Consider the following 21,925-nt stretch of genomic DNA (forward strand, 5'->3'; position numbering starts at 1 on the left):
GTACAGATCCTTAACTTGCTCGCATTATTTCAAAATTCATACGACGAACGTCCCCATGGCAATCGATTCAGTACAACCAACATTTTTTACAATTCCCTACCATTTGAAAAAGAATCCTCTATGTTCTTTCATCTTTGTCTTTGTCTTTCTCCCCACTGCTTACTTGTTCGATACGCTTTTTATCGGCCCTTCAGACGCAACGACGGATTCGGAATTAAAAAGGGCGCACGACAGAAAAATCATCTAGCGTTCCTGTTTTTATGTGGCTTTCAACATTTCTTTCATTATTAGTAAAAGGAGATAAATTTTCACCATACGACAAAGAAGCCAAATTAATAAAACATGCTTTCCCTGCAAACCAGTCATTTCTACTGGCAAAACAGTCATTTAAAGAGGTGAATCAGTCACTACTGCCTGACTGAATATAATATCTATTTGCAATTACTGATCTTCTGGCAATATCAGTGACTGATTAATATGCTATAATAAAATAGTGAAATTTTTTCTAAATTAATTCTTCACTAAATTCCCTTATTTTAATAAATGATTAAAATCAACCACTTATTGATGATTAAAACGTTGAATGTTATGGATTAGATCAATTTTTCTGAAGAATTCATGTTTTTTTAATTGGAAATACAACTAATTTATAAATTTGAACTTCCTTGTTTAAAATTCCATTGTATGGTCAAACATTCATCATTGTTGTTTTTATTTGTTTGAAATTTCATATATTTTCTTGGAAATTCGTCTTTATTGGTAGAGAATAACAATTTTGGCAGAAAAATCTTCGTTTTGGTTAAATTCCAATGTACTTTATTCAAAATTTTTATCTTTTCTGTTTGAAATATCAATTAAAACGTTTTGTATTCAGAATTTAACTGTTTTAATTTAAAATGTTACTACTTGGTTGCAAATCTAACCACTTTCTTAAAACATAAGTTTTAGTAGAAAATTCATTTCTTTGTTTGAACATTTAACTTTTTTTTCATTCGTAGTTTTTGTGATTTAAAATTCTTTTTTTTTAGTCAAAATTTAACTACTATATTTTGGGTTGAAAATTGAACTATTTTAATGGCAAATTCGACCCTTTGGCCGGAAATTTATGAATTTTATTTGAAAATTCGTTTTTTTTTTACTAGAAAATTAATCTTTTTGGAAGAAAATTACTATTTTTTGTTGGAAATTCAAGTACTTGATTTATATTTGAACTGCTAGATTTAAAAATCATTCCTTTGTTTAATGATTCAATATTTTTGTTTGCAAATTAATTATTTTGATGGAAAATTGATTTTTTTATGTTAAAAATTCCAAATTTATGGTTGCAAATTTTGTTGTTGTTGAGGTAACATAGTATTTTTTGGTGTAAAATTTCTCTTATTAGCGGAAAGTTTTTTTTTTTTTGCAGTTCGTCTACATACTATTGTACTAGGCTTAACGTTAAACTGCTAGATTAAAAACTCATTTTTTTATAATGATTGATCTTTTTAGTTAAAAATGCATCTGTTTTGTTGAAAATTGAATCATTTTATAGAATATTAGATTTTTTGGTTAAATTCAACTATTTTTGACTTGAAATTAAAATCTTTTTTCCTTGAAATATTCGCCATTAAATTTTTTAGTAAGAATTAATCTTTTTTAGTAACAGTCTATTTGTAAGCCTTTTTAGTTGAAAATTAAACTTTTTTGTTTGAAAAATTAATATTTTTGGGTTGAAAATTAAACTGTTTAGTAGAAAATTCGTTTCTTTGGATTAGAAATTAATTTCTTTCAGCTTGAAAATTCAACTTTTATTGCAGAAAATTAGTCGTTTTGACTTGAAAATTTAACTACTTGGTTTAAGATTCATCCCTGATTAAAAATTTAACTGTTTTGTTAAAATTCGTTTTTTAGTTTGAAATGAACTTTCTTTGCTGATAATTTACATTTTTGATTGAAAATTAAACTTCTGCAAAAAATTGGTAAAAAAAAATTGGTATCTTTAAAAAGAATCTCTTTCGAATCCTCTTGTTTTAAATAATAGATTGTCTATTTGTTGTTCTTCAAAAAAGAATTGAAATCTTGTAAAAAGGGAAAAAATTGGTTATAAATTCTTGATTTCAGTTGTTTGCTCTTTAAGGGAGAAATGGGGAATTAGGTAACAAAAAAGGGGGAATAGACTGTGATCCCTGAAAGTTGTTAAGGAATAAGGCAGGAAACGTCTGCTTTTCAAAATTGGACTCAAAACCCGGATTTAGCAGCGGAAAAAGTTATCATCGTATAATTTATGAATATAACATTTTCCAAAGTAATTGATCTTGACTAACGAACCACCCTGACGTGGCCGCCGCGTCCTTATTGGCATCCTTGACTGGCTACGGTGATCGATGTTAGTACGCCTCCGCGGGTCACTCTTTGATTCATAAAAACAGAGAGACTCACTGTCAGGATTGCTTTCTACGTCCTCGATTAGCCTGATACAAGAGGATTGAATTCCTCATTTAGGGAAAAATAAATCCCCACTTGGGACAGGAAGTCTCAAGCAAACTATCAAGCTTGAAGGATCGACAGCTTGGATTATAATCCAACCATTCTAACTTGCAATATGGACTGTTTATTCAAGCAAAGTATAAATTCTCTATTATTAATGATAATGACCTTCCTCGGCAGATCCGTGTTAACTCCTTTTACGTTAACTAATAAGGTTACTTGTAATTGTAAAATCAAGATAAATTCTTTAAAAAAAAGAATACAGAAACTGACTCGAACTTATACAATTTGATGTTAAATAATCTTATAATAAAAGCTCTCAACATTGAATAATCTTAACTTATCTGAACATTAGAATATATTTTTAATTGTTCATTTCTGTAGTCTTTATTGTTAAAAATATTTTTATTTTTAAGAATTTATAATTCCAGAAAATCGCGTAATTTATCCAGCTGCGAGGAATTTTTAATGGGCCCACAGCCTGTTGAGATATTTTTCTAAAAATTAGATCAAAAAGGATGAACTAAAGAGATGTTTTCTGTATCAAGACACCCCGAAATAACTTTTTGCCTAATATCATGGCCCTTGCATTTTTTCGGGTCTTTTCTGCGTGACTTATAGGCAATTTTTTGTCACCCCCGACAAAGTCGCGAGGTATACGAGACTACAGATGCCTTTGCGCATACCTACAGGCTCGAAGATTAATTATTATAGACCCCTGCCTTCTGCCTACAGTCATCAATTTATACTCTCGTCTGATGTGCATCCCAATTCCAATCCCAATACCAATGCATTACGCGGAATAAAGGCTTATCCTCTCTAATTTATGCATGTCGAATCAATCTCCCAGCCCCCTCTCCTACCCCTTGGTTTGATCTCTGCTCTCTCTATAAACGTGCTTCTTTTTGGTGCTACCTGCACCTGGACAACCGTCATAGGAGAAGGAGCTCCTGCCCTGATAATGAGACCCTGAATTATCCTGTGCAAATATTTCTCTCCTTTCCTGTTTGTATAGGTACCGGCAGATTTCGCGCATGCTTGAGTGGTTAAGAAATTACAGTGGAGAAATTTTTTTTGGACGGATAAAATTTGAGAAAATTATTAGTCTAGCCGGTCTATCATTTGAAAAAAATGTGGTGAATTATTTCAGACGGATTAGGAAAATATTTTTAAGCGTGGCGTTATTCCCCTTCAGCGAAATTTAAATTTTCCAAATTTAACTTTTAACTCTGAAATATTTTGTTTCTGTGGATGTTAGACAATGGGAGCTAATGTGTTTGACAGAAGATTTGTATAATATTATAAATAAACATTTTACGCTTGCTGCATTCTAAATCTGATTATTTTATGAAATTCGACGCCACTGTGGATGGTATGATCATACATCTTGATCTCTAACAGAGAGTACACATTCACCATGCATCATGAGCACCATTATCTGTTCGTCCATCTTAGCTGAGTCTCCTAGCTCATCTTAGTTGGCAACCCTTCTCGTCATTTTTACAACCTATTTGCTCGCGATCATCCTGCGTGAAGTGCATCGTAAATATAAATAAAGACATTTAGAAGGGGAAATATTTCAGGCGTACACAACTACTAATAAAATTGAATTTTGATAGGAGAGAAACTGATCCTGAAAGCTTTATAATATCTACAACTTCATCTTATCCTCATTGAAGTAACTTCAAATTTTAATAATTGAAATGATACTTTGCATGGATGAAAATTTCAGAGCACTTAAACTAATAAAACAAAATAATTTTTACCCATTGTAGGCCTCGGACCCACCTCAGAGATGAAAAATAGTGTACATATTGTCATTATTATTATTAGAGTCCAAACAAAAAATCAAAATATTTTTAATTGCAAGCTCATTATCTTGGGCAAAAATGTCTAACATTAAATTTTTGGTTGAAATGACATCTGTTTTTAGTAAAAATTTAATTATTTGGTTCAGAATTGAATTGTTTTGTTAAAAGTTGAACAATTTTGTTAAAAATTCGTCTTTTTGGATTTTGACGGAGGATTCAAGTTTTTTTTGGTTAAAAATTCGTTTTTGTTGGTTAAATGCAATTACTTTTTTATTTTATATAAATTATTTCTTTAAATATCACATATATCATTTCTTGTAGAAAATTCATATTGACAGATTGAAAATTGAACTCGTTTCTTGAAAGACGAACTCGTTTACTAAAATTTCATATTTGTAGTTGAAAATTCGTATTTTCGGATTGGAAATTCATTTCTTTTGGTAAAAAATTTAGCGTCATGGTTAAAAATGCAAATCTTCTCTTGGATAAAATATCAAATATTAAATTTTGCTGTTGTCAATTTATCTCTTTTCGTTGGAAATCGAACTACTTGATTGAAAGTTGATCTAATCGATTAATTTTTAAGAAAAAGTCAGGTTTATTCGCCCCTTCCGCCCTCCCAAATTTCTTAACGTTATTTTTGGATGAAACAGTATTCTGTGATTCGTTGCAATAGAGGTCACATTATTGTAGCTAATCAGCGAAGAAGTTCAAAAATATTTCTAAGGAGAAGTAAAGAAATAGTAACATTAACGGAATATTGTTGGAAAAATAGTGTCGTTAGTCTAATTTTTCTCGAAATAGTAGAAAAATACACTAGAACCTGGAATTAAGAACCCCAAATTTACGATATTCCTAGAATTTCAGTTCTCATCGGTGCTCAGTTCAGCCTGACAAACAGCATGAGGACAGTACTCTCAGCGTAGTAATTATGCCTACTGTGGGCATGCGCCCAAATTCAAGAGATATGTATCAGGCGGCCCTGGATGTTTACGTTTGTATTACCTAGATTTAGGATCAAGGCCATATTCGAAATCATTCTTAATTACAGGTTCCAGTGCAGTGCCGTGGCTCAACGCATTTTTGTAATTTTATTCCATACCGGAATTCATGCTTCATCTTTAGTATCTGAGTACAAAGATATTCTCTCGTTATCTGTACGTGGACATGTCGCAAGTACATCGAATGAAACACGAATACATTTTTCTTTACCGAAATCGAGCAGCAGAAGCATGAATATCTTTGAAATCGGAGACGTCGAAGTCGTCTCTCTCGCTTTTTCAATCCCTTTGATTCTCTAACTTAAACTCAACGACTTACGCCTACGGCCGATCACGAAGCTGGGATGTATCGTATGTTAGATTAGAGGATTATCGATAACATGTCAGTGGGAAGGACTCAAGAAATATGAAACGAGAAAATGTCGAGCTTTGGAAGAAATTGAAAAAAACGGTATCTTTTATCGAAAAGGACTTTCTGATGCACGATAAAAACAACTGCGACATTATGAAGGCATAAATTAGGAAATATAAAAATATCAATGAACATTGACAAGCTGGAGTAGATTGATTATGATTTATACTATGATGTAGTCGATCAATCAATCAATTTCTGCACGATAGGATCTACGAGTAATATGGACCCTAATGCCAACGGGTTATGAAATAGGCATTGAAGTTCCAAATTCCAATTTAAATTATTAAAAAAAGAATCCAAGTTGAAATAAAAAATACGGCATTTCCCTTACCAATTGTGTTGCAAACCAGACTTTTTAAAATGTATATCCGATTCATGAAAACGTTTTTATTTAAAAAAATAAGTTTTGTAAGAATTCCCTGTACTATTTATACGTCATGACACCCTTCAAACTATAATAAATGAAACTATGATGCTTTGAGGTAAAAAAATCGTTTTATAAAAAATGTTATATTTGCGAAACTGTACGTATTCAGAATTGCAAGCACTTCGAATTTTAATTATTTAATTATTCAGTTTTCACTCCCGAAATTCAAACAATTTCCAAATGAGCTCACGTGAATATTGTTTAATTTTAATTTGTAAGGCTACAGTTTTGAAAATGAACAATTTAATTTTCAATGAACAAAAGTTCAATGCTTTTGTTTCTAATTTTCGAAGTCTGAATTGCATTTAAATTATAATTTTTCAAACCGGTAGCTTCATAATATAAACTTAAAAATTCTAAGATTCTAGAAACCTTGATTTTTAACGATATAATACTTCTGTTGCACCTAACTGCGGCGCGGCGTCAATTCTCGGAAGGGCTATTGAAGGGTCCCACTGTATTTCCAAAAAAAGAAGTTTATAATTAAGACAAAATTTTAATTTGGAATTAGAAACATTCCAACACTGACGAATTGTGACTTCAAACAAGGATTGTATTCATAAATTCTATTTTTATAAATCAGAATTAGGTCCAAAAATACCAGTTTCAAGACAAAATTATACTATAATATTATACTATAATTCTTGACTCAATCCCCTGTCCCAAATGAAAATTACAATAATCGGATAAATGAAATTAATTACAATTTTATATTCTGTTTCTTTCTGCAGAAGACGAAGTAGAGGCGAGGAGGATTCTGGTGGAGTTCCCGAAGACAATCAGTCAGGTTACGGGCCAGTGGGGGGACAGCGTGAGCCCGAAGACGAGGAAGATTTAGGCTCCGAGGAGGCACAGTCCCTGCAAAACGCGACCGGGGTCCAGGGTGCGGCCGAACCCGGCGACCCGGAAGTCCACAAAAGGGTCGCGGCCGTGCAGGTGCAGGTGCAGGGTATGGAGGGCGACTGGCGGGCCTACTGCGAGCATCCGCTTTCGGTGGCCACTGCAGCCATGCTCAATCTTCAGCAACAGCATCAGGTATCAGCCGTGTCTGGTCACGGCGATGATCCTGCTGCCTCCTACGTTTACGAGTACTACAAACTTCCCGAAAAAGCGTCCGATGTCAAACTACCGCCCACGCATGAACTCTGGACCACGTAAGTGTCTTTTGTTCTTCTTTCCTACTCTTTAACCTGACTTGTCACTTTTTCAACTTGAACATCAGGAGGGCGGATGCACTTCAGACCAACATTTGATTTTTGTCTCAAGTGGATCTAAATTCTGAGATCAAAATATGCTCGTCACGAGTTTAGGCATTCGGGAATTTTTCGGATTACAATTAAAATTATTTACAAAATTTGAAAATAGGGTTTATGGATTGTTTACCTATTTTTTAAATAGAGAAAGCATAGATCACAAAGGCTTTCACTTCAAAACAATTTTTTTAAAGTTATTGCGCTTTTTTATTTTGGACACTTTGAGTATCTAGAAAATTAATTGCATTAGTTCATTGAATGCTGTACGAATAAGCTCATTTTGAATTTAATTAACTGAACCTCTTTTTTATATTGAAAAAAACCTCGGAGTATACAAATTTGAAGATTTCAATTGATCCCATTTAATGATTTTTTTAAATCTTTCTAAACACAAAATTTGGAATTTGAAAAAAATCAAATTCTAAACTGCCGACCCTGACTTTCTTTGAACTTCCTCTCCGTATGCTTCAAAATGTATTTTTAGAGAAAAAATAAAACATATGTGGTTCATATGCATTTTTCAAAAACGTTTTTTGATGATTCTATTGTTTTTATAATTGATTTGATAGTTTTTTGATATTATGAAAGTGCTAAGATTTATTTTAATTGGTTGGGCCCGGAGAATAAAATTTGTTGTGTGGCATCCGAAAAGAGGCCAAAATTTTTTTTTTAAATCTGTTAATATCGAGGCTATTGAAAACCCAAAAACTGTGCCATTTCAGAAAAAAAGATATTCGAAATAGAAAAATATCGAAATGATAAAATTACAGACAATTTAATATGGCACATTTTTTTATGTACAGTTTTCGCTAGTGAAGAAATTAAAAAGGATTTTTGTTAGCCTAACATATTTTTACAATGTGCAAAAATTCTGTTATTGTTTTTGTTGGATTTTGATAAAAGAACACTTTATTGGACAAAGTTGAACATTTCAAACCTGATTTTTTTGTAGCTTGAATCGGACAATTTTTTTTAGATTTTGGAAATTTTTATTTTTTTTTAGTTTTTTAAAGCCTTAATCAAAACGACAAAATTTGGTTCTATGACAGCTGAAATTTTATTTCACTTTTTTAAATATTTTTCACTCAAACAAACTGTACGAAGAAAAACTACAAGGTATATTTTAAAATAATCAAAGAAAAATTAGCATGTATTAATGAAGAGGTTTAACTATATTATATTATTTATAAGGCTCACCCAAAACATTTCTGCCACTCTCAGTGAATTTCGGTGAACCTAATGTCCCTTTTTCAGCTAGGTGGGCGCACCGAAAATATTTGTTCTACGCTCACCGAATTTCGGCGAACCTAGACAAGGCTTATTTATAAGTTATTTTACGCGATAGTGAATTATAAACTTATTGTCTTTGTTTATTTTCACGCAATATAAATGTTCAACAAATAACGTGCTAAAATAGAAAAAATATTATTTGACAATTTTTTTTTCTCGAAAATCTATCAAGTAAATTATAAAATCTATATAATCAAATGGAAATATTATCTTAAAACAGACAGACTTTAAAAACTTATTTCTATTGCTTGAGGAAAAAACTGAATTATGTATATTTAAAAAAAAAAAAAACATTTTAACTCACATTTTAATCATACAAATTAGGATTTGTATGAAAAAATTAATAAATTTCCCAATATAATTTTGACAACACAGCTCAAATTTACGTTATTACTTATCAACACGCGACGTTGAAAATATAATCACCACAAGAGAGCCATAATTTCGAATGAATATCTACAACGCGTCTTTCGCGTTAAATTAATTGTATTTTTATTGAAAATGTTATGGAAAATCCGATTGCAGTCCTTTTATACTTGATGACTAACAATAAGCGCAATTACTTTCATTAAAATTTAATTTCTCCAGGCTCTTTTTTAACCGGAATGTGTTTATGAACAGCTGTGTTTCATAAAGTTCTGTTTCGAGAGGACCTGGCAGAATTTAAGAACCTCCGGGATATGCGAAGCGTGGACTTTACCGCGAAACTTTATACTTTATATTCTCCACCGTCGCATAATTCAGTGATATGCATTCTCCCCTCGCGTTGTAGGTGTCAGCCTATCGGTACTATCAACACAAACCCGCAAATGAGTTTACACGAATGTTCGCCTCCAGGACGCGCTAAATATGGAGAAAAGCATCGCACACCTTAAGCGGAATTCCTGCTTGTCCGTAAATTAACAATTAACAACCTTTCGTACCAACCAAGTACGATTAAGAACTCTGAGAAACGCAAGAGTCTCTGCATTTTTATAAATTCCTCGGTACTCAATATTGTCTTCAATATTAGTATTGACGATCAGAATTTAATTAAAGCTTTATATTCTCTTGAAAAAATTATAAAGTGCTCCGTTTTTTCTTTAGAAACTAATCTGAACTCTTTCGAAATTTCGAGACTTTCCTTGGATATTTAATTTGAATATTTAATTTGCATACACATTACATGACTCACCCATCAATATTCATTAAAATAAACAGAAAATACGACTGCAGCCATGAAAAAAGAAAAACGACATTTGATTAGCACCCTAATGTCCTTGCAAGTGGGTAATTAAATTCTAATAATAATCCAATAAAACGAAGAATTGAACCGGAATAATGATAAGCGGAATGTCATTCGATTATTCCTCATTAATTGTTGACGAATAATGATAATTTATCTTCCATAACTTCCTGGATTTGCCTACACCTGGGGGAAAAAAAACATATTTCTAATCTATACAAAATTGAAAAAAAAACGACAAATCGCAATAAAGCACCAAGGAGCGAATGCAAATAAAATCCAAGTGCAAGATGTGCAGCGTAAATAAATAGCGAGATGATGCTGTAGGGACGTAGTTTATTTTCAAATCGTTCTTTAATGAGCTAATTCCTATGGGAATCTGATTCGCCTCGTGTAGGAGCTTCTGTGAGAGAGTATGATATCACACCTCGGATTTTTTTTCGTCCAAGAGGCAATCGATTTCTCTGCGTCTCATACCTGTCATATCGAAGGGCGCAGTTGCACCGTTAATTAATTTCCTTCGCGCAAATGTGCGATACACGCGAAGCGTAACGAGTCCCGTATGTGTATTGCAATCGAGATTCTTTCTTGGGGATAAAAAAAATATATTGCTGGCATTAAAGCCAGCAAGCAGTCGGCTATATGAATGACGGTTTGTATTGGCTCGCGTTATCATTTCACTTGGAGGAGATATTAATGACCAGCCCTGACACATTGTCGATGGCAAATTGTTGCTTGTTGAATGTCGCGTGTATCAAGCAGAAAATGCTTTTTTGCATGATTTTTAATATATTCCTGATCTTTTTGCTCAACCGATGCACGCTGAGAGGTCTGTACTTCCACTGCTAGAAATATCTGTGGTTATATTTTACGATACATGATATTGTAGACCAAAGTATAGTAAAATTATTACTTCAAAAAAAGAATAGTCTACTAGAAATTATGTTCAGGAACATATACCATATATTATATATGTAGAGAAATAAAATATTCATGAAGAAAACTAACTCAAATCCCTGACAATAATCACTGATTGCTTACTGAACTACCATTTGCACAAAATAACTGATAAAACATTTCAAATAGCATTCCCTACTTTTTAAGTAGCTTTATTCATTCAAATAAACATTCTCGCGAGACTGAAAAATTGTTTTACCTCCAAGGTTCGGGACCTATTCCCGTAATTTTAGAAATTACGAGACACGCAGTTCAATTTAGTTTATTCGATACATTTAACCAGTACCTTCTGTCGTTCAGCAACGTTTATAACCAGAGTCTTGAAGTATCGTATTTTTTAAAGGACGATTTATAAACTCGGTCGACCTCAGGTCGTGTTGAGAGAAGTACTTTATATGTATATCTACAATTCTACATATGAGATATTCTGAATTACATAGCTGTGCGCAAATTACGCGTAGGATATAACGCGATTTGCACCATACGCTATATATTAAAAGCGAGGTAACGTATTTAAAGATACTTGTATGTAGGCGCGGAGGCAGATTATGGCGAGTGCGAGACAATAAAAGGCGGCTGGGCAAAGAAAATTAAAAGAGTAAGAGAATTGCGAAAAGTCGAGTGTATCCGGTAAAACCTTGCCCGTTCCAGGAGACGATTTATCATTCCAAATTGGCGCAGCTCTTATCGCGTCGAAATCTCGCTTTCACCCAAGAGAGACTCTTGTTTCGAAAAAGAACCAAATTCGAGTCGAAGCAAGTATTTCATTTTAATCAGGGATAATTTTACCTATCTTATTTCTTTAGTTTTAATCGAAATAATAGGGGATAAGAATACCCAACAATAGGGAATAAGTAATTTAAGACGCTTAAACTTCAAGAAGTTGAATTTTAAAATGTGATGATTTAAAGAGACCAAGCTCAAAATTAACCAAGACTGTTATATTGGATTTGAAAATTATAAATCAAATAAACCTGCAATTACTTTAAACGAATTTAGAAGGAGAAACCTTAGGGTGAATTATCAAAAGGGTCGATCGTTTACAATTGAATCCTTTAACATTTCGCAAAGAATATTTTAAGGAATCGAAGGGGCTATTGTTGATTAAAATGAACTGTCTGCGGTTTACGAATCTTCCCCTTTCCGGCATAAAATCCGATATGAAATGAAAAGCAGCACAAAAATATTTAAATACAAAATCTGAAAGTAAAATATTGTTCATTAAATAATTGAGTACTTTTGAGCATGGCTGTACATCGTGAACATTCCTAAGAGCATCCAGATACCAGATCAGTAGAAGCCATATATATTTTAAGCCTTCTAAATATTTGTGTATAACATTTCTAAAGGGGGAAAAAATTATTTCAAAATCTCTGGCATGAAAAATAAGCCAAATAAAAATGTTTTTATTGAAAAACATTAAAAACATTTGACTTTTTCTAATATTACAAGTACGTTTTAAATTGGAACATTTAAGGTTTGCCAATTCATCAAACCCTGGATATTTTCGAACTTGTGTCCTTTCAAATTTGAAATAGTAATGTTCACCAACTTTCAAAATGTGATGATTTCAAAACTGGTCATTTAAATTTCTAGTTTTAACGACTAAATGCTTATATTTTCGATCATGCATGTTTCTATCTTTGAATATCTATTCAATTCTTTCTAGTAATTTGTAGGTTCTCCAGGCGGATGGTTTCAGATTAGTATCATCCCTTCAGATACTTTACAATTATAAAGCCTTAGAAACTTTTTCATTAAAAAAAAATTAAATGCTTCCAAATGTCAATGCTTTCCTACTATATACTTTCATCGTATTATGGTCATAAACTTTCAGCAATACTTTCATTCTAAAATTACCACAGAAATCATTGAAGAGAACAAAATTCTGAAAAGTGTCTCCTTTTCCTCCCATTCTAAACCAATCTATTTACGTTTGTAGTCGCATCTTTTCCGGTCCATTTGCTACGTTTGCAAACTACCGTGGGTTTTACCTCTTCGCGAAGGAAAAGGTCCCACCCCGATTCGTGAGGGTCTCTGCTTATATCGCGAGCCCAACTTGGGGTGGCAAAACCCTCTCTCATTTCTGTTTCCGTATGCACTATGTGACTATAGACAGACCCCTCGCGGTCCCACTTTTGATTTATATCGGTCGCTTAGCATATCTCGTAATTTACTGTTGAGAATCCTCAACGTACAGGCTTGAAAGAAGAAAAAAAATCGCATTGCCATGGCAAAAGAGATGCTTCTGTTAGTCTGTTACCGATACCAGGAGGCCGTGGGGACGTGCTACCGTAATCTTTTGCGTCAATCTCTATCTCTCTTGCTCTCCTGCCATTCAAAGATAGCATCTTGAAAATTTGTACGATGGCGGATCGTTAAAACTCGCATCGAGGTGCGTAACCACTCAGGCGGGAACATGATTTTAATCCAATTTTATTTCATTGTTACCTTACCTGTTCAGTCTTCACTCTTCAGTCTTCCTGCTACCGTAGACTCAAACCATTCATTCACGGTCATGTGATCCTAGAAAAACATATGCAGATGGTTAGGACTTTCTTTTAATTCGAGGTTAGATTTTAATTTATTAAGGTTAATTAAATTTCATTTCATTCCGTTCGACTTGAGATAATTTGATAAAACCAACACTCCCAGAGAACCTCTTTAAGAACATAAACTCGAAGTATAAAATACAAAAAAATCCCATTCCGTCGGAGGTGTCATTTTAATGCTAATACCCAGCAATGGGAAGCTTCGTCTTTCCGAACCTTACCGTTATTGGCGTCCACTTTGAAAATAAAATAAAAGGACCAACGATATAGTGTCATGTAGATAAATCCACGGAGCGTGAAAACACGTATTTGTCGACGGACGTGTAAATATTTCTAGTTGAAATTAATTTCGCAAAAAGTTGGCAAACCGTCAGTTCAACTAATAGGCATTTCGACAAATAAAAATAATCGCATTCAATTCTCCGTTCCCTTCGATAAAAATAGTTTGGAAATTGTTGGGATAATATGTATTCCCGGTCTTTCGAAAGGTTGCTAAATTTTTAGTGATGATTTATCTTGGTGTGAAGATAGAGAGGGATAAAAGGCGGCATTCTGTTTTATGGCGGCGAAATGACGCGACTATAACGACCTTCCGTCAAGAATGTTGTGTTCTGACGATGCCCCCTGCAGCACGACCCTCGACCTTCTCCGGGGAATAAAGAACTTGGTGCATACTGTGAGTACAGGCACAAGAATCATCTTTATGATAGAACATTATAGTCCGTGCTTAATTCTCATTCTCACAATGTTATGAGTGTTCTACAAAACTCTCAGGATGACGTTGCAAGTGCCTCAAAACATTCTCTTCATGTAGAATGATGTAGTTTATTTATAATTTGCAATATTATATCCTTATCTTCTTTCAAAAATAATATACTTTCTATCAGTACATCCAAAGTGATAAGGCAAACTATTTCTGAAAAGGATTCCATTCGCTTAGGAAGAATTCCTAAAGAAATCACCAACTACCGAAGGAATTTTCGCAAGAATTAGTAGATTAAGATTTACAACCCTGAAATTTTCGAAAATACTAGAATGCTCTTGGAAAAACGTGTTAATTGACAAGCATCCTTATAAAGCAACGTTAGGTCAACGATCCACGCCAAGGTGGTATTTGCTTGCCACGAATTCATCCGTCGGTTGGCCAATTAACCAGGCTTATAAGTAATTTTCAAGTAAAATAAGTCACTTTGGAATAAATATGAACTCAGAATAATCTACATTGGGCTTCAGCTCTAAGTCTAAGACTCATCTATTTTGCTTATTTTTTTATGGTAACGAAAAACTAAAAAAAAATGGGAGAATAAAGAACATAGTTCACTAAACAATCTTATCCCCAACTTAGCGAAATGAAACCGGATTAAAAATAACAACATACTTTTGTAAGAAGTCTAGTTACTACATGTGCAACATTTTGATGTTGTCTCAACAAAATTCTGATTTTATTGAGTCAGAGAAAGTTTTTCAAAATTTTATTGAGATAACAGTACTTTTTTTGCGGCCCCAACAAAAACAATTTTCTTACTGTCCTAATTGAAATCTGCCGAGACGATAAAAGGAAATCTAGAGTCCGTCAGCTTATCCTTGATCATTTTTGTATGATGAATGGGTAACACCTCAATACCAGAGTAGAAAAAGTGGAAGCGGTGGGGGCGCAAATCTGGTTGCTTTGCGGTTTTTTTTTTAAAGATAATTACGTCTTTTACGAGAAAGGTCGAGAGGTAATTGCGTCGGAGCACGCGCAAGACCTTCGAGGGACAAACATTAAAACGTCTGGTCACTCTTACCTTTACATTCTTATTACGCGTTTCGTTTCCTGGATATCGTACATGGAGATCTCCTCCCTTGACATTGTTGCTGCCGGGCTTGTAGCCGCGGTACCAATGTCATATTGTCGCGAAACCAGGACAATATGATCACTAATTGTATTATTGACGTCATTTTCAACTCATTCTTCAACTCAATTTGTAGATTATTCTTTTATTCCTTAGAATATTTTTAATTTTATTCATTGAGTAGCTATTTGTACCCAGCATATAGCCAAGATACCTTCTATGAATATTGAGGAACAGTCTGCCATATTTGAGAATATCCTTGACAGTACTGAAGTATTCTGGAAATATCTGAAATGTTCTTAAAGATTTGGTTTTCGATTTTTCTAGGATGTTTGAAAAAATTTTGGAATACAGGTTTCGTAAACTAAAATTCTCTCAAAACCAAGGGAAGAGGCGATTTTTCAAGAAAATAGGGGAATAAATTCTTGACAATCAAATTATTAATGTGGATACCATATTTAATTCAATATGAAAAGTTTTAAACTCTTTAAGATTTAAAGTCAAAATATATTGCATTTTTAACGAAATAATTGAATTTTCTACAGAAATAGTCAATTTTCAAACAAAAAAATGAATTTTCAATCTAAAAATTAACTTTCTACATTTTTTATCTAAAAAGATGAATTTTAAAGAATAAAGATTATTTAAACCAAGCAGTTTAATTTTTGACCAAAATGATGAATCTCCAACCAAAAAAGAAAAGAATTTTTTAGAAAGTAGTTCAACTTTCATTTTTTCACGACTAAAGACTATATTTATATTTGTTTAGACCAGTAGATAAAAAAACGTCATTCCATCGCCAAAAAAATATTTCAACGAAGTAGTTGATTTTTCAAACAAAAAAGATGAGTTCTCAACGTAACATTTAATAGGTGATATTTCAACCAAATAATATTTTTATTTAAATTAAAAAGACTTGAATTCAACTAAACGGTTACATTTTTACCAAAAAAAAATAAAATTTTAACAACAAAGATTAATTTTCTACCAAAGAAGATGGATTTTCTACCAACAATGGAATAGTTACATTTTCAGTTCAAAAGTTAATTCTCAAACAAAACAAAAATTTTTTCTAACGAAATAGGTAAACTTTCAGTCAAAGAGATGAATTTTTAAACAAAAAAGATTAATTATCAACGAAAAATGTAACAGTTGAATTTTCCACTATTAATAGTTAAATTTTCTTATTGTTTTATATTAATTTTGTTCGAATTTAATCGAGAACACGACAAAAGGAGGAATTTCTTGAAAAGGAGGAAAAGGGGGAATAGGGGAAATAGTGTGGAGTCTAAGAACATTTTTCAAACAGTGTTGTCTTTCTATATTGTCCTAGAATAAACTGAAGTGATTTAGAATGTTCTAGAATTTTATAAATATATAGAATATTTGGTAAAAGTATAATTTATACTTTTATTGAAAATTACTTGTTTTCTTAAATATTGATTTATTTCCAAAAGATTTTCGGATGTTTTAGAATATTCTAAAGTGTTCTAAGAATTATCTGAGAATTTTCGAACTGTCTTCGCTTTCATACAATATTGTGAAATTTTCTGATTCTGAAAATTTCTGGACTATTTGCGAATGTTTTAGAATATGCTATAAAACTAATACTCTGTACTGCTCTTGAATATTCTACAATTTTTCATAAATGTTTTAGAATAAAAAAATATTTCGAATGTGTACAACTGTGATTTCAACTTTAGATCAACTTTTCACAATCGAAAGAAACACTTTTCAAATATTGATACTTTTGGAAATTAAAATCATCCGAACTGAAGCATGATTAATCTGATACTAAAATTGGAAGTAATCTAAAATATATAGGTATTTAAAGTAGAATAGGTCAAATTGAAAATAATTTAAATTTAAGGCATTAACAATGTATCTTAATTTTTGTATAACAATATTCGGGACGGACTTTGAATAGCACGTGCTCTCGGAACTATTTTCATATTCTTTTAGATTCAGAGTAGAGACAGTACGTAAACTACATAATGTGTAACATCTTCAGTATGTGTATTCTATACGTATGCAAGATGTGTTGAGAGTGCGTAACGAGCGATGTTGGCCCCTGGAATGACCCGAGTGGAACAGGAGGTCCTGATGTACTTCTTGCTTGCTTTACTTCCACCAAGAAACCAGAAGTCTGCATAACCTGGACCGTTGTCACCGGCTCAAGTTGTAACAATATTATAATCGTAAATTTAAATAAACGAGAACGTGCGCTCACGCGATACGTGTCGAGCATAAGCAGGCGGCTTTGCTTCTGCTAAACAGCTATCTCGTTTTTCAGGTCCGTTTCGTTTTACGATGTGACACTCATGCGACTTGGTCACAGGTCACGAGAGTATAGTAGCCAGTGCCACTGCTGATCGCGAATTCTCCACAATTCTCCATTTGCCACTTTTACGAAATTGCCACACTTACACACGCAACCAGAATTCTTTGAATTCTTTAAATTCTTACAAAAGATGTACCGAAGCATATAAATACGAGTATGACTTCTGCAATTACTTTAATGCAACAATTCTACAATCAGATATTTCCATTTTCAAATCACTCAGAAATCATAATTGTTGTAAATTTCAATTTATTAATTTCGAACAGCTGCACATTTCAGTTCTATTGTACTGAGAAGGGCTAAACCACTTGAAACCTTTCGAAGTTTTGCAATATCCCGTGAAATATGTTTGATCACTTGAAATCTTTAGAAAACTTGGAATACTTAAAAAAAACCTCGCAATATTTCGGAAAAGTTTAAAGGTTTTAAAACTCTTCAAACCCCAGAGATATCTTCTGAAATCTTTGCAAATTTTATGAAATCTTGAAAATCTGAATATTTGGTATACAAATGTAAACAATACAGCGATTTCAAATCATTCAAAAGCCAATAAGGGTTTCAACCAGAGCGAGGAATTGAAATTCTTGACACGATTCGTGGTAGTTACAAACATTAATTATTTAAGGTTTCTCATTTGAAATTATTGGATTTTGAACGTTTCACTTTATAAATTTCTGAAATTCAGTAGCTTTCAAATCAATACAGAAATAGTAAATTTTATTTTCTATCACTTTTTTGGAAGGCCGAAATTTTCACGATTTCAAAATAATTAGTATTTTTTAAGCATTCTCACTTCATCGCCACCTAACTTAATTTCCTCGAGTGCTAAGGGGAAAACAATTGCACTAAATGCACAGGCAAAAACTTTATTTTTGTATATCTTCGCAATAAATGATAATTACTATAATTCCAGTATTTAATTAAATAGTTCTTGATGAATAAAAACTATTTTCGAATATATTTTTAGTGAGAAAATTATCCTTGACGAAGATATTTACGAAATAAGGTTTAGCTCCATGCATTTGATCCATTGCAATAGTTTTCAGATTCAGTAATATAGCAACCTGAAATTTTTTAGTTTAGATCAACTCTATTTCCAAATTTTTATAAACGTAAGAATAGTTCATTTTTGTTATATTATTTAATAATTCATTCCTTAAGTTTTGCTAATTCAAAATCTTTTTTTTCTTTCAATAACCACTGCATTAGTTTAAAAATGATTGGCATTTATAATGCTTCAAATGAAATTTAAAACTCTAGATTTTTGTACAGTATCATTTAAAATTTATTTTCAGTTTAAAATACAATTGTAACTGACTTCCTGCATGAAATCTATATGTATTAGATTCAGTGAATGTTGAAACATAGTTTACAACGCGTTATATTACATTACCACGTTTTCAAAGGCTCACTTATTGCGTGTTGATGATTATTCTTAATGAGGAAATTAAATGATTAGCTTTACATCACGAGTTGAGTGCATGATTGTTTTACAAAATGTATGCAAACAAAAATCGCGTTTTTCGAATAAATAGCGCCAACATTGTCTCACCTTTAAATATGTATGAGCTGTAGATTGAACGATAGGGATTCTTCGACAGAGGTATGTGATTGCAATATTCATTATGTCTTGTGTTTATTAAAATTTCCGCGAGTTATGAATATATCATTTTATGGTCGGGTGCATTCAGTCACTGTATACATGTTTCAAAACATCGTACACTAAATTATAAGACCGATATCGTATTTTTCGTATTGATTTCAAATTGATAAATAAAAACATTTCTAATTATTATACTAAACTAAAACCCTCATGTAAACGTGCATGATGTGTACACGATATTTTATTATTCTTTGTCTTTGTAACTCTTTGTCTATTTTATTATTCTATCTTATTACTCATGATCTATCAGTCCATTTATTTGTAGGCCCAAAATCCATCAGAAGTAGTCAGCATGAAATAATTATCATTCAGCGCGCCGGCGTTAATTGTAACATCATTCAACTTCGCACTTACAAACATTTCCACAAATCACCGATTAATGTTAAAAATCGTATCTTTGTGAAAAATAAATACATTCATACTAGAAGCTCTGTCTCGAAAATCGAACATAAACTTTTTGTTCCAATCACATTTTTCGAAATCTATAACTTTATTCGCTTTCGAATAATGGATTTTATAGTTGAAATTAGACACTCTCTTTAGAGTACAATTTTCATCTAGAAAGTAAAACAATAAAAAATTTTTGATGAAAGAAGATTGGAATATAACTTTTTCTGTATTTCCATTATCTGTCCAAATAGTTTTTTCACTATTCTGAAAGAAATAAGTAGTATCATCTATATTTTTTGCTACATGAGTAACATTGTCGAAAGGAGAAAGATGGGAACAAGAGCTGAAAATTTATGTCCATGGATTTTGCATAACAAATTCCGTTGTCAGTTGCGGTGTGAATAGTATTATTTTCGTCGAATTCAACATTATTTTCTCTCAAAGTAAAAGATGTAGCTACTACTGATTTCTAGTTTATTTCGTCTGTTTCTGATATATACCCATTCGATTACTCGATGACAATAAGTTATCTAATTTGTCTAAACTTAGACCTTATGCATAAGGTAAAATTGTTTTCTGAGAAATTAAAGTCAAATTGGTGAATACAGAGAGCACTCCACCATTCACGGCTACAAATTTGTTTCTGCTACGAAAAACATCTTCATAGTTATCATTGTCATTAAGAATACAGAATTAGCCTTCATTTTTTAATGCTTTGTACAATATAGAGATTTTTTCATGATTTATAAAAAGAAAAAGACAATTCTATGAACATTTCCAGACTTTTTCCGGTAATATTTATATCATTCTAATCTCCCATACATCATAAATATTGTACAATTTAGATTCTTATATTAACGATATTTTTGAAGCCATATCAAAGGATGTTCCTATACTAATATCCAGTTAGCACATTTATTAAAACTAATAGTTTGAACTGTTTGACACATTCTTAATCACAACAATCAAAATAAAAAGTGTAAACGTAACTAAAGAGCAGAGTAATTCACAAAATAGTATAATTGAAATGCCAGATGCAGTCACTAATTAATTCATTATATTCTCAAACTCCATAGTCACAACAGAATTTAAAAATGTCATTCCAAAGAAAAATGACTAATTTCTATTTACAGTTGTAGAGAAATCGCGTATTTACGGATTTCTACACTTCCTTATTGCACACATTTTTAACACGAATAAAGTCCGCATGCGAAAAATGTTCCTGGAACCTTCATAAATTTACAGACGTATTTCGGGACAAACAAATTTTTAATTTACATTTCCAGTTATAAAAAACTCGCGGAATTAATCAGACATTCAGACGCTTTTTTTGCCGTAAAAAATTTCGAAACAAAAAAAAATCTTCGGGAGAAAAGTGTTGAAGAAACTCTCTTGCATCTAAATTTGTGTGGCACTTAATAAAAGGCATCAGATGCAATTTTCAAGACATCAAGAACTGCACGCGTCATCTTGTTTGGTAACATCTCGGGTCACTCCTCTTCGGCTGATTTCCGGTTTTGGAAGTCCTGATTCCGGTTCCCGGTGGCGGGTCGCATCATGCTCGTGAGTTTCCTAAGTACAGGTTGCCAGTATGCGGTCTGACCTCGCGACTTGACCCTACCTCTACTCTGACTGGTACCAGGTGTACACTTGTCGTCTCGACGTCGATATATAGTATATACATATAACTATATACGACACGTAGAGTATGTACGTAAGTGCGCCTATATTCGCGGCCTTAAGTGGGTACGAATTAGCCGCTGCAACTGTATACAAGTACCACCGGTTATGTAGGCTGTGACCACGAGCGATGACCTCTTCTCGCACATCGTTAAAACTTTTTTTTTATTCCTCGTTTTTACGACAGCGCGAACCACCTTACATTGTCCTCGACCAACAATGTTGTGTAAACTCTATTTTCAGTTGCTGGGAATGTGGTAATTTCTAAAAATGATAGTTCCGTTTGTCTCGAGTTTAGGAAAATGTTTGAAGAAGATGTGTTTGAATTTCTCTTTGCATATGGTGAAAAGGAAAAGAATACTAGTGGAAGATTCTAGAGGAATTATCATTGAAATATTTCTATTAATATTACGATTTGTGGTTTCAACAATTAACAATTGACAATAGACGGGCTAAGAGAAATGAGCACTTTGTTAGGGACGTTGAACAGAATTGCCATTCTTCTCGCAACATGAAGGTACTTTATCAAATCATCTTTAGCATGTTCTTCACCTGGGTAACAATTACTATAGTAACTAAACCTGTTATTAGTTAAGTAGCGTCATAAACGCCTTGT

The 21,925-nt window shown here is 32.6% G+C and overlaps 2 protein-coding genes across 7 annotated transcripts in view; one reads left to right on the plus strand and one right to left on the minus strand.

Moving 5' to 3' along the window:
• LOC117172400 (protein charlatan) overlaps positions 1-21,925 on the minus strand; it is a 480,082-nt gene that overhangs the window by 376,943 nt on the left and 81,214 nt on the right. The window contains exon 3 of the mRNA XM_033360289.1: positions 13,305-13,374. The gene's annotated coding sequence lies outside the window, so the exon portion shown is untranslated. The remainder of the gene's footprint in view (positions 1-13,304; positions 13,375-21,925) is intronic.
• The window catches only part of LOC117172398 (protein grainyhead), a 163,724-nt gene that overhangs the window by 121,239 nt on the left and 20,560 nt on the right, over positions 1-21,925 (plus strand). For all 6 annotated transcript variants that reach the window (XM_033360284.1, XM_033360286.1, XM_033360285.1 and 3 more), the window contains exon 4: positions 6,855-7,277. In XM_033360284.1, the coding sequence (XP_033216175.1) occupies positions 6,855-7,277 (423 nt within the window). The remainder of the gene's footprint in view (positions 1-6,854; positions 7,278-21,925) is intronic.

The sequence above is a fragment of the Belonocnema kinseyi genome, chromosome 5 (assembly GCF_010883055.1).
Source record: "Belonocnema kinseyi isolate 2016_QV_RU_SX_M_011 chromosome 5, B_treatae_v1, whole genome shotgun sequence".
Lineage (NCBI taxonomy): Eukaryota > Metazoa > Arthropoda > Insecta > Hymenoptera > Cynipidae > Belonocnema > Belonocnema kinseyi.